At 43.8% G+C, this 18,263-nt stretch overlaps 1 protein-coding gene across 1 annotated transcript in view; it reads left to right on the top strand.

Annotated features, from left to right (window-relative positions):
• Positions 1-9,819: 9,819 nt before the first annotated feature.
• The window catches only part of galnt16 (UDP-N-acetyl-alpha-D-galactosamine:polypeptide N-acetylgalactosaminyltransferase 16), a 37,234-nt gene continuing 28,790 nt past the window's right edge, over positions 9,820-18,263 (top strand). The window contains exon 1 of the mRNA XM_061082125.1: positions 9,820-10,207. Coding sequence (XP_060938108.1) covers positions 9,983-10,207 — 225 coding nt within the window. The 5' untranslated portion in view covers positions 9,820-9,982. The remainder of the gene's footprint in view (positions 10,208-18,263) is intronic.

Genomic DNA, 18,263 nt, shown 5'->3' with positions numbered 1-18,263 from the left:
CAACCTACACAAATTAAATGTTTAATTGCATAAAAATTAAGTTGTGAAATAAATATGAGAGCATTTTATTATCTATCTTAGTGAGAATAGTATCTAAATAATAAGGAAAGTCACTTCAAATTTCTATTTTTACATTTCCCTGTTACTATTTACTTTGCAGTTCCAGATCAATAGACCAAATACAAATTGCAAATATCTCTTAAATCATTTAGGATTATAAACTAGAGCTTCACTTCTGCCAAGGCTCAACAGTCCCCTGATGAAACCACATTTAAATTCACTAGATCCTGGATCCGGACCCTGATCCAGATCTGATCCAGGGTCATTCAACACTGATCCACAAAGTGTCATGGAAATCACTGGAGCAGTTTTTGCATGATCCTGCTAAAATACAAACAAACAATGACGACACCAATTTTATCAGCTACAACACTAAAGATAAACTTTAACACTTTCTAAAAACAGGATTACAGAGTGTCTCACAGACATAAAAACAGATCATAGGTGCAAGTTTAAACAAGTTAATGCAAGAGAATGGATAAAGAGAAGGTTGGAAGCGATATAATAATAAAAGCAATAGAATAAAGCAATAGAATAAATAGACTCTTAAGTAATGAATTAAAAGTAAACACATTTTACTGACTGTGTTGAAACTTACCTTTGAGATCAGGACTAGGAACTGACCTTTAGTTTTTGCTGCTCATAACGGTTCCTCAGCTGATTAAACAAGTTAAAGTTTGATATTGTTTTGTAGTAAATGTGACTTTTAAGGTAAATTCCACTTCCTGTTCGCTTCTTATCTCTTCGTGGATCGTCCAACTTCCTCCGTCTCATCTGGGAGTCCTGACCCCGGGTGGGCCCCTGGTTCTGGGGGCCGAGGCTCTGGAGAATGGCCTCACTGTTACAGGTCCCGCTAATGGACTAATGCACTGAGCAGAGCCAGCTGGAGTAACAGAATCACAACAGCCCGAGTGCTCAGCAACGCAGTCAGTCAGACACACACACTCACTCACTCACACACACACACACACACACACACACACACACACACACACACACACTCACTCTGCCAGTCTGTGACTCTGCCAGTTGCTCTCTTCACTGGTGCCTCCGATGGTTCCCCATGACTCCGGTGTCTGGGCCTGGAGCCGTGAAGTCAGATCTAAGCAGCAGAACATGTTCGGCTGACAGAAGAATGAGAAAACTCCGGATCCTCTGCCACTTTGAAGAAGAGCAGAGTCCACGAGGCGGAGAGAGACGCTGAATAATTCATCAGGCTCCAAATTATTGTAGCTCTGTCTTTGTGCCTTTGTGTCTCTGTGTGTGTGTGTGCGTTTGTGTCTCTGTGTGTGTGTGTGTTGGGATGCTGTCATGTCTTGGAACGGTGCACCAGTGTGCAAATGGAAAAGCTGCTCCAGCAACAGTTGGCCCAGTTTCACGCGGCTCACTTCGACTTCACGTTGGCACGGAAAAAATCCCACCTTGGTTTTTATGGATAAAGTATATTGTGTAAATATTGAGCAGCTGATGATGATGATGATGATGATGATGATGATGATGATGAAGAGAACTCAGATTTCTTTGTTTTGTCCTGTCTCAGCCTGGTATGGATTGTCACCAGATTCAGATCCGTAGACTGTAAATAAAGATGGACGCCACAGCTCCCAAAAGTGAAGCCAAATAGTCTTGATTGCCCCCTGTTGGCGAGCGTCAGTATTGGTCATAAATCCAGCCTTCTCCATGTTAGTGGCTGGGACGTGTACCAAACTATGAAGAACATGTTCAATGAGATGAGATGGTTTCTGTCATTTGAGGCAGATTTATTGCTCTGATCTACAAGTTCAAGTTTGGAGACAAATGTCATGATTGACAGCTGAGACGCTGGCTCGTGATTGGTCGAGGCCGTGTATCAGTGGGACTTGAATTCCTACAGCTCCGCTCCACCTGCAGATGGTGTTAAAATCACCTCTGTGCTGAAGGTCCGACTCCTGCTCCCAGTCTCTCACTCCTCCTCCCAGACTCCGACTCCTCCTCCCAGTCTCTCACTCCTCCTCCCAGACTCCGCCTCCTGCAGCCTCAACACGCAGTGTCGCAGTTTTTATTCTAATGCTTCTCAGCAGAGTTATTCTTTGCTCACTCAGACGTTTGCAAACACACACACGACACAACACACACACATTGACTGCCGGCCCCCTGCTGAGCCACAGCAGGTAGAGAAGTGAGGTATTAATACTTGTTTCCTAGAGAGGGAAGACTCTGAATCTCATACAGTTCATGAGGAAAGACTGAAAAAATAAATATCATATATATAAATATATTGTGTGTAATTGTTTTTGTTTTTTGTTAACTCTTTGGGACCCAGCATAAACACACCAGTAGACCTCATGGGGACCACGTCTCACTCTACAGTCCCGTCAATAAATGCAAAAATGCCCCAAAACAACTTAAACTAATGTCCATTGTGTCCGGTTAAAGGCGAAGTTAGCGATAAAAGAGTCATGGTTAGTGATTAGGTTTTGATTAAGCTGTTCATAGTGAATGGAAGTCACTGCAATGCCCTAATAAGGATAACTCTGCAAACCTGTGTGTGTCAACACTGGGGCTCTTGTCTTTATTCCCAGTTCCACGTGTCTTATTCTAACACGACCTTCAGTGGCTCCCAGGCGGTGGCGTTGGTGGAGGTGTCGGCCTCCTTCAGTCTGCTGCTACACGGACACAACTCCGACCTACTTTCTCTTTATCTCCCTGAACAAACTGTTTCGTATATTCGTAAATATTTACCCGTGCACGGCTCAGCTCAGGTGAGTGGCGCCGCTCCACAGTGAGAGCAGATCAGGTTCGTGTACTTTCCTGCTCTGCAGTCTCTGCATCCTGCAGCTCCGCCCGTCGGCTGACAACAAACCACAAACCATGTTTTGTTCCATAGCACGTCACTGTTTGGGGAAAAAGAGAGAATCTGTATCTCCACTTCACCGGATGATTCAGAGAACACTTGCACTCACGGTCGTTATGGCAACTCAGTGGGAAAGGCAACAACAGCTAATGATGATGCTGCACTTTGGGAAGTTATTGGAGCTGTTTGGTGTTTGGTGTGATTTTACAGTTTGATTTCCTGGTAACTGTTAGAAGGTAGAAGATGGTAGACACAACAGCCGGGTCTCAATTCAGGGGTCACGCTGTTTGTGGAGGATGAAGACCCCCATCCCTCATAGACCACGTGGACCACATAGACCACGTAGACCACCCGAAGTCTGGCCTGAGTGCTGTTGCCTGGCAAAGAACTAAAGTTGGACCATGACGAGAACGTTTTTAAATCTGTGTTCTGGTAGCTGTTTGATTGATTTAAAGTGTGATGCTACGTCTCCTCTGCATCATAGCTTCTCTAGTTATTAATAGTGAACACACAGGGATCACATTTATCATAGATGATGAGTCAATGGTGTTGTCAGCCAATCAGCTGACATGGGGCGAGAGGCGGGGTACATCCTGGACGCCAGCGAATCACGCGCCTGACATGTCGAGACAAAGACGCATTCATTCACACTCGGTACATAAAGACATGTCTCAATGTCTTAGCTGGAGGCTTTATGAATGTGAGCATCATTTCTGTCTCATGTGTCAGCACTGTGATACTCTGGCAACATGTCCTGGGTGTCTCCCGCCTCCCCCCCCCCCCCCCCCCCCCCCAAGTCATTAGGCAGCTTCACACTCTGTTAGAGGGAGAACGACTCTGATCCTGGATCAGACCTAACGTTACCCCGGGTTGACTCACTATAACGCTGGTCTGCAGTGAAGCAGGATGAGCAAAAACCTGCGTGAGCCGGCAGAAGCTCAGATACATGTCTGCTCTGTGTTTGCATAACACACACACACACACACACACACACAAACACACACACACACACAGCAAAGAGACACACACAAGACTGGACTTGTGTAACAGAGCACGATGATCACTGGTTATAGCCGAGCCTCCACTGTCATCACAGAGGAATTCCATGCAGGCTTACAGTGTGTGTATGTAAGTGTGTGTGTGTGTGTGTGTGTGTGTTCCTTTGTATGAAGAACATTGTGTTTTTCTTCTTGTTATTCTGGAAGGTGTGAAAACCTGTCAAAGCATATTGCAACATACACATCTTTGTGTGTCTTTGTCTCGATGTGTGTGTGTGTGTGTGTGTGTGTGTGTGTGTGTGTGTGTGTGTGTGTGTGTGTGCAGGATGAAGTGTGTGTCCTGGTTATTGTTACCATGTCAGCATTGGATATCTTGCCCAGAGCCGGGTTTGGAACCACCAACCTTCTTGTTAGATTAGGGTTAGTGCTGAATGAATGGAAGTCGCTGGCTCTCAGCTCACGACCCTCTGGTTGTAGACCTTCACAGTTCAACACCAACAACCTCAAAGCTTCTCACTGCTCCTGGTACTGAAGTGTCACTATCCACTGGACCACCGTGACCTCCAGAGGTCAACCCCCCCCCTTCCTTTAGACAGCACCCAAAGCTAAGAATCAAACCTGTGAGGAAAACAGAGTAAAAGCTTCTTCACTAAATAGGTCAGTGGGTCAGAGGAATATCTGAGTATTGTTTATTTATTAACCAATCATCCGATCACATGACTGCAGTGTGATGCAGTGTGTGTGTGTGTGTGTGTGTGTGTGTGTGTGTGTGTGTGTGTGTGTGTGTGTGGGTGGGTGTGCGCTGGTATTTCTGTGTGTGCCTCTGTTTGTTTTTCTGGATCCAACATTTTGGCACAGTTGTCTGAAATGCCAGCAGTGATCCTCGGCGGAACTAAAAGGCTGATGATGGTCTTTGGGAGTGTCTGCAGAACACACACACACACACACACACACACACACACACACACACACACACACACACACACACACGCGCACACACACACACACACACACACACACACAAGGTACAAAGGTTCAGTCTGTATGTTTTTTGCTTGAAAACCCCCTGGAGATGAATGATCTGTTTCAAAAAGATCATTCACTTTGAGGACTTTACAAAACATTCATTCTCCTCCAGACTCTCTTTAAAACTGCACACACACACACACACACACACACACACACACACACACACACACACACACACACACACACACATCCCCTGAGGAGACGGTTGTGCTGTTCCTTCATTTTTAAAAAGTCCATTTAAATGATTCTAGCTGAATCAGGATTTAGTTCTGACCAGCTCTTGAGTCCTGCAGTTCCCACTCAATATATATTTAACTTTACATTTAACTAACAATATATTTAAGTCTCCACTTCCCCCCCCGGCCCCCCCAGCCCCCCTCGGCCCACATGGGAATGAGACACTTTGTGTTTCCATGAGTCTCGGGGGAAAGTCGTTTCCTGTCTGCACCCACTGATCTGCAGGTCACCGAGCCAGTGACCCTCTCCCGATCCAGATGTTGAGCAAATGCAAAGACTCTTCAGAGAGTTTCCCACCCGGGGCTGCCAGCACCAACACCTCACCACCACCACCGCTGTGTGCTCTTCCATCCTCCCTCTGTCTGCACCCCCCCCACTCTGAGGCATCACTATCTCTCCCTGAGATAACTGGGACAGCGGCCTGTCCATACGAATGAAGACTAATATCTACCCAGCCTGGAGCCAGATGTGGGTGTGACCCCTGTGACCTTCTGCTTCTGAATGAGACGAGCTGGATGCAGGGCAGATCTCTCGGCGTCGGGATGGAGCAGAGAGAATAGACGGCTTACATGTGTAATGAGATCAAGCTCCAGGGCCGAGCTGCAGACTCAGAGGACACATCTCCGCCTGCAGCTCGGCACACGTTCTGCTTTTCACTGTTGCATCGTCGTAACTGAAGATTACAGATTTCATTTCTGCTTCTCGTGCTGGGTTTGCATCGTCGTGAGTCCCGATGAGACCTCGTGACAGAAAGTGAGCTCGGCAGGTTTTCAGCAGATCAGCAATTAGGTTCAAATAAACCGTGAACGTCAGTTTTCTTCTGAGGTGCAAACAAATCACAACGTCCATTAGACTGAGGATGTAAAATAATCCAGTTATCCTTTGATGAAGCTGATATTCATCTTTTGCTCTGCATCACTTACTCTTATATTTACAACTTGTTCCCTATTACTGTTGGCTACATACTTTCTTGGCTTAATTTGCTCATTTTTCTTTTTCTTTCTTTTTCTTTATTCATTGTACCAGAAGAACTCATTCAACGATTAATGGTCATATAAACCCAGAAATATCAAATGAAAACCACCTTCTCTCTCGTCATGGTTCTTCTTTATTTTTACAACCTGGCAAATCAAAACTCTTGCTTGTTAATCGTTTATAACAGGTGCATGAAACTCAACTTCATTATAATCCACGTACTTTTATTAAAGCTACTTGGAACTAAACTCATGCATTTGATTGGCCAATAAAAACCATGTGATCCTCTCACATAGAAATTTCAGTATCCGTGGCTCAAATCTTTTATTCTACAGAATGAATAATGCAGAAAATATTTATCTGAATCTATATTCAACTTCTTTCTATTTAGTTGTATTTCAGTTTTCTTATTATTTCTGGTTATTTATGATGAAGTTTATAGATAAACTGTAAAATATCAACCTTGGATCACATTCCTCTGTCCTGAGGCTTTAATAACGTCATCTTAGGAAACGTTTCCAATCATTATTCATATTATTTGACATTTACTGACCCATATATAAGTATCCAGATATCGTGGCTGTGAAAAATCCATATCAGCTCTACTTGCAACTTATATGTATTCTCTATGGAGGAGGTCAGGGTAAGTGTAGCCACAGGGAAATTAAAAGCACATGGGGCATTTTAAATAGAAACTATACAAACACACACACACACATAACAACCGATTAAACTTGGCATGTTTCATTTAAACATTATTGCATCGCCGGTTAATGAAATAACAGATAACAGCTGCCTCCTTCCAGCTATCGATTTGTTTCTCCGGCTCTTCCTTCTTTGTGCCTGTGTTTCTGATGAGGGGAAAACTTGGCACATTCCTAAATCCTGATGTTGAGGCGGTGGGCCCAGCTGTGTGGACGCCTCACACACACACACACACACACACACATACACACACACACACACACACACACACACACACACACACACACACACACACACACACACACACACACACACACACACACACACACACACACACACACACACACAGTATATTGGAGTTAGGTGGGGCTGCATGAGCTCATCCTGTGTGTTTTGAATCCTTCTTCCCTGAGAGCAGGAGTGAGATGAACATGTTCAGCCTCTTCAGCTTCTGGGACGTTTCATTTCTTCTCTGCTCTGTGCAGATGTTTTAAAGGCGGTTATAGATTTTCTTCAGGAGCCGGGGTCACCTCAACGTATTCAAACTTTGTTTTTCCAGCCTCTGATTTATTAATTCCACCGAATAAGTCCTATAGCTGCAGAGGGTCACCTACACAGCAAAATCGGGAGTGCTAATTCAACTCACAGAGTGTTAAATTTAACACTTCTGAGTCTATATAATCCTCACGAATTCTGAGTAAAAATTACACTTTGAAAAGTGTTAATATTTTAACTCTTTAACAGTGATAAATATTTGACACCCTTGGTGTTATTTTATGACACCACATAAGTGCACCTTTAACTCTAAATTGTGTTATTCCCTTTCACTGTGAGTGTTAATTTTTAACATACATAGTGTTATTTTATGACACATTAAAATGTATTTTTAACACTAAAATCGTGTTATTTCATTTCACTATGAGAGTTAATTTTTAACATACAGAGTGTTATTTTATGACTCATTAAAGTGTATTTTTAAAACTAAAATGAGACCGAGGGTCAGTCTCACACCTGTCTTGATAAAGAGAGCCGAGGGATTTTGTTATGGTTCATTGGGTGCAGAGATTTGGGGTGAAGCTCCGCCTTTATTTTATGATCAACTCCACCTGAAGTGAATCTAACTCAGTCACAGGTGTTAACATTTAACTCTCTTGATTGACAACGCTCGCAGAGCTTTTTTTAACACTAGTGGTGTTAAAACAACTCCAAAATCAACACCCACCAACTCAAAAATATTAACACTGAAAAAACAACACCACAGATTTTGTGGTGTATGCAAATCCAGAATGAACTCCTAGGAGCAGTTGAATATTCATGGAGCTGCAGTTGAAGGCTCCTTGGTTCCTCATGATCACTTCAGCTGCATCGCCTGCTTTGCTCCGTGTGAGCTGGAGGCTCCTGATTGAAATGCATGATTTAAAATGCATATTAGCAGAATAATGGGTCTTCTTAGAGAGTTTGAATAAGTGTGCTGCAGGTTTATTGCCGGCGGCAGCGGAGAAGAATGGACGAGGTTGAATCTGCATGTACGGATTGTTTTAGTTTCATTTATCCAAGTTTAAATTTCAGTAGGAAGACAAACTCCATGTGAAAACTAACAGTTCGGCTGCTGTTGAATTTGTTAAAAACTCATTTTCTGACACTTTGTAGCTTCTCAAATCAATTTCTAAGGATGTGAGTAGAATTTAATTTGGGGATTAAATGTTGGCGGTGTTGAAAGTGAAGCAGGAATCTGAGCCACAGGTGTCTCAGAAAGTGAAAAATGAAATAAAACCAACGTATACGAATGGAAGAAAGTGAGATGTTCTTCTTTTCAGTTCTTTGCCGACACAAATGCATCTCCTGTTTGTGTTGCAGAGAAAATTGTGAAGATATTTAATATCAGGCAAATGCATCTAGTTTGTAAAGGATGTTGAATGAGAATCTATCTGTAAACTGCTCTGAACTCAGTTTGATTTCCTCCACAACAGCTTCTGATGCAAACATTACACAAGGAGATTAAAAGAAGGGGAAGGGCTTTGTGCTTTAAAGGGAAAGATCAGCTTCTTCTGAGAACACACACACACACACACACACACACACACACACACACACTCACACACACTCACACACACACACACCCTCATTAGATCCAGATTTCAGACACATTCAGGTGCAGATGAGATGAGTCTATATTCTCCTCTTTTAACCTCTGGAGCACATGATCCTCTGTGTGTGTGTGTGTGTGTGTGTGTGTGTGTGTGTGTGTGTGTGTGCATTTGTGTGTGTGTCTGTGGGTGTGTGTCTATTTGTGTGTGTGGGTCTGTGTGTGTGTGTGTGTGTCTGTGTGTGTGTGTGTGTGTGTGTGTGTGTTATGAAACAGACTGAACACTGAAGTTGTCTTTACTTGCAGCAGCAGCACAGACACACTTATCTTTGTGTGTGTGTGTGTGTGTGTTTTGCATGTGTGTGTGTGTGTGTCTCTCTCTCTCTCTCTCTCTCTCTCTCTCTCTCTCTCTGTCTCTGTGTGTGTGTGTGTGTGTGTTTTGCATGTGTGTCTCTCTCTCTCTCTCTGTGTGTGTGTGTGTTTTTTGCATGTGTGTCTCTCTCTCTCTCTCTGTGTGTCTCTCTCTCTCAATCTCCCTCCCTCACTCTCCCTCTCTCTCTCCTTCCCTCTCTCTCTCCCTCCCTTCCTCTCTCTCTCTCCCCTACCTCTCTCTCCCCCTCCCTCTGTGTGTGTGTGTGTGTGTGTGTTTTGCATGTGTGTGTGTGTCTCTCTCTCTCTCTCTCCCTCTCTCCCTCTCTCTCCCGCCCTCTCTCCCTCCTTCACTCTCTCTCCCTCTCTCTCCCCCTCTCTCTCTCCCTCTCTCTCTCCCTCTCTCTCTCCTCTCCCTCCCTCCCTCTCTCTCTCCCTCTCTCTCCCTCTCTCTCTGATAACACCTCGGCGCTAGGACCCGGGCTGTTCTCAGTGCGCAGCTCCCACCGAGCGGCTGCTCCTCCAGCTCCTCCAGTAGAAGCGGCTGTTCCCGGGACAGAGGTTGTGTGTCCCTGCTGCTTCATCACCGGGCCCCGGGAGGCAGAGCACCTTGTCCCGCGGACCCCCCACCCCCCCCCACCTCCACCAGCCGGGCTCGCCTGCGGAGCCCCCCCCACGTATGGGCTCACCATGCGCAGGATCCGGGCCAACGCCATCGCCATCCTGACCGTCGCGTGGATCCTCGGAACCTTCTATTACCTGTGGCAGGACAACAAGCCCACCTCCTCCTCCTCCTCCTCCTCCTCCCAGGCCTCCCCCCAGACCCGGGGCCGGAGCCACGGGGGGTCGCAGCAGCAGCAGGGGGTCCCCGGGCGGCTGGAGATCCACCGGGACGACAGGACCATCCCGCTGATAGTGAGTGAGGGGGGGGTGGGGAGGGAGGAGGAGAAGGAGGAGGAGGAGGAGGAGGAGGAGAGAGGCGCTGCGCACGGTGCTGTGTCGCTGCAGGAGAGTGTGTGCTGCATGTTGATGTGCGTGTGTGAGAGCTGATGGAGGATGGATGGAGGAGGAGGAGGAGGAGGAGGAGGAGGAGGAGGAGGTGGTGTGATGGAGGAAGAGGAGGAGGTGGTGGTGGTGGAGGAGGAGGTGGTGGTGGAGGAGGAGATGCACAGCTGGATGACTCCTCCAGCACCGTCCTCCACCTGCAGCCTGTGCATCCACATCCACAGAGGCTTGTCCTCCTCTTCCTCCTCCTCCACCTCCTCCTCCAATGTGTGTGTCGGTGTGTGTGTGTGTGTGTGTGTGTGTGTGTGTGTGTGTGTGTGTGTGTGTCGGTTTGTGTGTCGGTGTCCTCCAGCCTCTCCGAGCCTCAGAGAACCTCCATCACCAGTAAGAGGCTTTCCATAAGTCCTGTGCGTCGTGCGCAAACAACACGTAAACCACATTATGCCAAGAGAGAGAGAGAGAGAGAGAGAGAGAGAGAGAGAGAGAGAGAGAGAGAGAGAGAGTGGGTAACCTCCATGTGTGGGTGGAGGAGAGGTGGAGAAGAGGTGGAGGTCTCTGGTGGTCTCTACCTCAGTCTGATGGAGGAGACCTGATTCACTTCAGACCTGCAGCTTGTTGAGCTTTGAGTTTGAAACACAGAGGAGGTGAAGAGGAGGTGAAGAGGAGGTAAAGAGGAGGTGAAGAGGAGGTGAAGAGGAGGTGAAGAGGAACCACTGAGGAAGATTGTGTCTTTTATATCTAACTTCTCATTGTTGGGTTTTAAAAGCGTTAAAGAATCACACATTTCAGAAGCTGTGAAGAGTTGATAGAAAAACAAATGTTTGATATTCAGAATCGGTGCTGATTTATATCCTGTAGTTAAACCCTCTTTGTTTTATCATCTGAAATCCAGAGAATATTACTTTTGAGTAGATTCAAACCAATATGAGTCAAAGGCAAGTTACAGCAATACAAAATATAAGAATTTAAAAAGAAAATTAAAGAGTTAGAGAATCAATATTAAAGAGGAAAGTCTTCAGTATGGATTTGAAAGATTTGTTGTAAATAAAGATTGAGTAAAAGAAAAGAAATCTGTTAGCGATTAATTGGCAATGATTCCAAAGATGTCATTATCAAAACCCTTTGACATTTAATTTATAGTTTAAACCTAAACTTTAATACAAATAACTATAAACTATAGACAATCAACCAATTGTGTAGAACTTGAATGAAGAAACACCCAATTTTTAAAATAGAACCACTTTCTTTGCATTGTTTATTCTATAAAATATAAGTTTCCCTATCGCCGAACTTAAATTTGACAACAAGAAATCAAGAATTTGTTTCTGATTCAACCCGATGGCTTTAGCTAGAAGTAGGGTTGCAAAATTCCGGGAATATTCAAAGTTGGAAACTTTCCATGGGAATATACAGGAATATACGGGAATTAACGGGAATAAACTGGAAATGTTGTGGGTAATTTATACTTACTGTATTTACCTTGTCATATACAGACATAAATATAAACATTTTGTTTTGTCATAGGCTGATTTGAGCCCTGAGGAAACTTTGGGCACTTGACTATATGCTTCTGCATCGTTGTGTCATTCTTAACATAGGTCTTTGCACAGTATTTGCTAATGTACACAGCCTTTCCTTCTACATTGGATGGGGTGAAATGTCTCCACACATGAGAGAGTGCACGTGGCATTGTTCTGTAGAATAAGATGAGAAAAAAGTTTGTAAAAAACACTAATACAATGCCAGAGATATAAATAGTTAGCCAAACAATTGGAATCGTCTGTAAACATATTTTACAATTGATGGATAAGTGAATGAATCCTCAATCAGCATGCTAATATATTTTCCCCGCGTAATTTGTTTTTTTTCAAAATTCCCAAAATTTCCGAGCTAAACTTCCCATGCAAAGTTTCCGGAAATTTACCGTAAACTTTCCGCCCCTTTGCAACCCTAGCTAGAAGTGATAATTCTTCATAATGACGTGGCAGTAACTGTAAGAATCAAAGTGTCTGTTTATTCAGGGCCGGATTAAAAGAGACAAAATAAAACACACAACACTGAAACCCTCTGTGTGAGGTTCAGTGTTTTCATCCAGCTCATATCGCTCCGGCTCTTCCTCTTCCTCTGATAAAATCAGAGAGATTCACTGAAGCCAAACGTGAGTGTTGCATTTCTGTGAGAACATGAGTTGTTAAGTGTCGAGATGATCATTCAGAGTTTAGTGTGTTCCCTCTGCTGCTGCTGCTGCTGCTGCTGCTGCTGCTGCTGCTGCTGCTGCTGCTGCTGCTGCTGCCAACCGTGACCGAGCCGGCTGACAAATCAATTGGATGTGTCCTCATGTATCTGCAGAGGAGGAGAAACTCAGCAGAACTGGAGGCTCACTCACGATTTGCCACGGCAGTAAAAGCCTCTCAGCTGTGGCAGCAGGACGTGATGTGTGCCAGCGTGTCGAGATGTTCCTCTCTCCAGCGGCAGCGGCAGCGGCAGGGTCATTAAAGCCCTGTTCACAAGCAGGATTCAATAATTCAAGGGCAAGACCGGAGCTGCTGTGGTGTTTACACTGCTCAGGAGGAGGAGGAGGAGGAGGTGGAGGAGGAGGAGCAGGAGGAGGAGGTGGAGGAGGAGGAGGAGGAGCAGGTGGAGGAGGAGGAGCAGGAGGAGGAGGAGGAGGAGGAGGAACGAGAGAGATCTTTGCACTGTGCATGTGGAGTGAGAGGTCGTTCACCGACTTTCTCCTCGCCGCCGTTTGCTCTGGTAACATGACCTGAAGCTCCGAGGCTGCAGGCCACAGTCCAACAGTTCACTGAGAGAGAGAGAGAGGGAGAGGGGGGGGAGAGAGAGAAAGAGAGGGTCGGTCTTTCTTTCTCTCTTTTCATCCCTTTTATATTTCTGTTTTTCCTCTTTTTCTTCAGTCCTATATCCTTCAAATTTCCCCGTCCTTCTATCTTTTATTCTTTCTTTTTCCCTCCATCTTTGTACCCCTCCTTCTTTCATTTTATTCCTCCTTCTATATTTTCATCCTTTCTTTTGACTCTTGTTCATCTATTCTTTATTTGTCTCCTGTTCTTTGTTTTTTATTCCTAAATTCTTCCTTTCTTCTTTTATCTTTACCTCTCCACCTCGATATTCCTTCCCTCTCTTCCCCTTTCCTTCTGTCCGCCCTTCTCTTATTCACTTTCTTTCCCTTTTTATCTTGTTTCATAATTTCCATCCTTCTCCTCCTCTCTTCTTTATTGAAAGAGGGTCGGTCTTTCTTTCTCTCTTTTCCTCACTTTTACATTTCTGTTTTTCATCTTTTCTTCAGTCCTATATCCTTTAAAATGTTCCCGTCCTTCTATCTTGTATTCTTTCTCTATCCCTCCATCTTTGTACCCCTCCTTCTTTCTTTTCATTCATTCTTATATATTTCCATCCTTTCTTTTTACTTTTGTTCATTTATTCTCTAATTTATCTCCTCCTGTTCTTTGTTTTGTTTATTCTTAAATTCTTTGTCTTCTTTTATCTTTACTTCTCCACCTCGATATTCCTTCCCTCTCTTCCCCTTTCCTTCTGTCCGCTCTTCTCTTATTTACTTTCTTTCCCTGTTTATCTTGTTTCATAATTTCCATCCTTCTCCTCCTCCCTTCTTTATTGAAAGAGGGTCGGTCTTTCTTTCTCTCTTTTCATTCCTTTTATATTTCTGTTTTTCATCTTTTCTTCAGTCCTATATCGTTTCAATTTCCCCGTCCTTCTATCTACTATTCTTTCTTTATCCCTCCATCTTTGTACCCCTTCTTCTTCTTTCATTTCATTCATTCTTATATATTTCCATCCTTTCTTTTTACTTTTGTTCATTTATTCTCTACTTTTTCTCCTCCTGTTCTTTGCTTATTCTTAAATTCTTCCTTTCTTCTTTTATCTTTACTTCTCCAACTCGATATTCCTTCCCTCTCTTCCCCTCTCCTTCTCTTATTTACTTTCTTTCCCTGTTTATCTTGTTTCATAATTTCCATCCTTCTCCTCCTCCCTTCTTTATTCCTTTCCTCATATCCTTCCTTGTCTGCATCCCTCTCTCTTTTTCTCTCCCTCTTTCTTTTTCTTCTTACCTCGGTACATTAGCAGCATTTCATTTCCTGATGACATCATCTGTTTTCATTGGCTCCACTTGTTTTTCCTCTGATTTCTTCTCATCGCTCCTTCTTCTTCTTCTTCCTCTTTTTCTACCTCTTCTCCCTCTTCTTCTTCCTCCCTCTCTTCCTGTGTGAACACTGTTCTCGCTCTAATCCCGCTCCGACGTTCCCAGCAGCAGTAATCATCGGTCTCTGTCTCTGACCTGAACATCTGTCGTCTTGGCCGCGGTGGAAGTTTTGTAAACATCTGTCCACAGATCCACGTCCAGCCAATCAATTAGACAGTTTGTCTTTGGGCTCGATGTCCCAGGTCCCATGTGTCTTCACATGTGTGACCGAGTTTCCAAGTTTGTCCGAGCACAGATGCTGAAGATTACGAGGAGCTTTTCAGTATTTGTGGTATTTAGTTGTTGAGTTTGTCCTCAGCTCTGAGACTTTAGATCAGTCGGTTTCTTTTCTCACTGACCAGGCAGACTTTCTTATTTTTGGATTCCTCGTGTGACTTTATAAACAGCTCACACTGAACTTGTTTGTCTGTGTGTGAGCAAGGTTACACAAAAGCTACTGAATGGATTTCCCCCAAACCTCGATGGAAACGGATAGAGCTTAATGACATTTTCACTGTTCAAGGGACTGAGACCTATGACTGTGAAATCTGATGCAGCTTGACTGGTGGGGCCCTGGTGCTGATATAAGGGGCCATTCTAGTTTTAATCTTTAAATCTCAGCTATTAGTTTACATCTCTGCAGTGGGTCTTATTGGATTTACAGTAACTTGATCACACACGTAAACAAACTCTAGTTTAAATGTTAAATTCTGCTTAGTCCAGACAAATACACAAAATCACCATTTTCCAAGTAGGTTGGACGTGGATCGGTTATAGTTTTTAACCAGTGAAACTGACATTAAAACAGTACAATCTTTCTTGCTTTTGCATTAAAGCTTTGAATTTATCTCAGTATTCTTTCCCAGCTGTAAGTCCGAGTGAAGGAAAGCAGAATAGAGAAGGAAGCAATCAGTGACTCCTTCCTTCTCCACTCTGATCTAACATGTCAGATCCTGTTTCTGTCAAGTATGGCGTCCCTCAGGGGTCAGTTGTGGGACACATATGATTTTTACATGCTTCCACTTCGACATATTATCCAGACATGTCATTTTCTTACTTGGTTATGCAGATGACACACAGTTGTACCTTCACATTAGAGCCACTGATCCTCACATGCTGAGCTCACTACACGTCTGCATTTTTCACAAAACAAAGTGGCTTCACTAGAGATTGTTTCCGAGCACCTAACCCGACACATCCTTACATCTGCTGTTTCCCCGGCCGTCACAGAGAATCTTGGCGTATGGTTGGACAGTAACAAACCAAAAACTTGTGCTGTATTGTTTTTTATTGTTTTAGACCTATTTCCAAACGATGATCTATTTCCTCTTTCAAAAACACAAAGAGCATTTTACAGCCATCGGCTCAAAGATCAGTTGATCACTTCCAGGCTGAACAGAACTTTGACACAAGGCTTTTAACAAGGTCCAAGATAAGGGACCACATCAGATTTAGCCTCCTTCCAGCTCCCGGTGTGTTTGAATTATTGATTTTAAGATCTTGCTGTGGATTGTAAGGCTCCTCCTGGCTGAATTGCTATAGGTCTATATGTCCAACCTCTACCTGCACGTAGCCTGAGGTTCTCAGGGGAGAGGATTTTGTTTTCTTATCTGATCCAGAGGCGCGGCTGAAATCTAGAGGTGACGGAGTTATCTCCGTCAGGGGCTGGAAGCTATGAGCTGCCTGAGCAAATCAGCTCAGCAGAATCTGTGACCTCTTTTCAATCTTTTCTTCAAATATACTTTTACCAGAGAGTTCTTGGTTTTATTACTTTCATTATTTGCTCATTGCTCCAAAGGTTTTTTATCATCTGCTTGCTTAAGAAGAGAAGGGACTTTTAGCAGCTCCACAGTTGAAGCTCTGGAAATTCACGTAATGTTTCCCAACAGAAAAACAACAGAATTCCCTTTGAACGTTATTGTTAACATGTAAAATTTACCTTTTTCATGCTTTGATATGATTCTGCATCCTACAAGAAAGACAAACTAAAAGACTTGCCCGTGAAAGCTGCTTCCTGCAAACGGTAATATGTAGATTTGTTTCTCACAGGCAATAACTCCCCAGTTTGAATGAAAAAATGAGGAAACGATTATTGACTGCATGACATGTAAACAGATCATAAATAGAGCTCAATCTCAGCACATCACCACCACATGATCTGATCTGCCCACCAGGACGTCTTCATCAGTCTCTGCAGGACGTCTTCATCAGTCTCTGCAGACTCACAGTCCTCTGCAGCCAACCAGGCAGATTTTCTACTGTGCATGTGATTTGTTGAATCTTTTAACTCGGCTTGACGGAGCCAGCAGACACTTGTTCATCTTCCAGACGAGATTCATATTTAATTCAGTGGACCGAGCCACAGAGGACCTTCTGTTATTCTGGTCTCATTATCCTCGGAGTAACATTTAGTGTGTTTAGTCATGAGGATACTTTTTGTTAACAAGGGAGATAAGATAAGAAAGAGAGAGAGAGAGAGGGCTGGAATGATGAATGATTTTTAAAAATAAATAGAAAAACTCAAGTAAAAGTAAAAGTACCACATTGGCTTTTCATCTTGATTACAAGGTAAGGGTCCAGGTATTAGTCACATTATGGAGACTTGTTGTCTTTATGGGGATTTAAAACACAAACCCATGATGTAAATCTTTCAATTACAAGGTGAAGACATGTTTTAAGGTTAGGGTAAGGGTTAGGCTAATGTGAGGGTTTAACTGAGGTTAAGGTCAGTCTCAAGGAAATTAACGTAATGTCCCTGAAGCCACAGAGGTATGTTGTGTGCGTATGTTGTGTGCGTATGGTTGTGTGCATATGGTTGTGTGCGTATGGGTGTGTATCTTTAAGAGTTGTTCCTCTGCAGAGACTGAAAATGAGCTCACTCTCACCTGAACCCGATCGGGAGCTTTCTCTTAATCCTCCATCTACACCGACTGTTAATAAAGCAGCTCAGAACAAAGCTCCTTCCTTTCTTTCCTTTCCCTCTGTCCTCCTCCCATCCTCCCATCCTCCCATCCTCCACCTCTCTGTTGCTCTTCCTTGATGAGGATTACTCTCCTCTGCCTTCATGTACTCCTCAGATGTGTTAACCTCACGCTCACCCTGCCCAGGCTGCCAGCCACTGATAAACCTGCTTCCAAGGGAAAATCCACTCATTACTTTGGATTTACAGGCTCCATGTTCTGATTTGACAAGAGCTCATCCTATTCTGCAGAACTGACTCTGTGACCCGAAGAAAAGAAAAGAGCATTTAAATAGGAATCGTCTGCTACTGTTCTTCAGACTGGTTTAAACGTTGTGATGCAGCAGCTCAGCAGAGGAGGCGTTGTACATGTGGCTTTTTCACAAATTAGTTTAAAAATATAAAGATCTGTAAATGAGGGAATCAGAGTCCAACGGTGAATATGTCGAGAACCAGATTTAATGGGAGATTTAAGAAAGATGTGTTTGTGTTTTATTTCTGTTCTAAGTCTGTTCTTCGTTGAGAAAGATCTGTGACCCGGAGGCTTGTGAAACCAACAGTGGAATAAAAAAAACAACAACTTCTGAACATTTTTAAATATGGGGATGTGGCTCTGGGCCGTTTCACGCTGATATTGGATGTGGCAGCGGAACAGTTTGTTAACACGGAGGAGACGAGTGTCGACACCAGAACAAACTGATGTGTCTGACATGTCGGTTCAACTTTGGTTGAAAACAGTCAGTTTGACTTATCATCAGAATCTGGTCACATTTGGCTCAAATGGTCACAGG

Source organism: Limanda limanda, chromosome 12, assembly GCF_963576545.1.
Source record: "Limanda limanda chromosome 12, fLimLim1.1, whole genome shotgun sequence".
In the NCBI taxonomy this organism is placed as follows: Eukaryota; Metazoa; Chordata; class Actinopteri; order Pleuronectiformes; family Pleuronectidae; genus Limanda; species Limanda limanda.
Note: the sequence above shows the minus strand (reverse complement) of the source record. Positions and strands in the feature narration are given on the sequence as shown.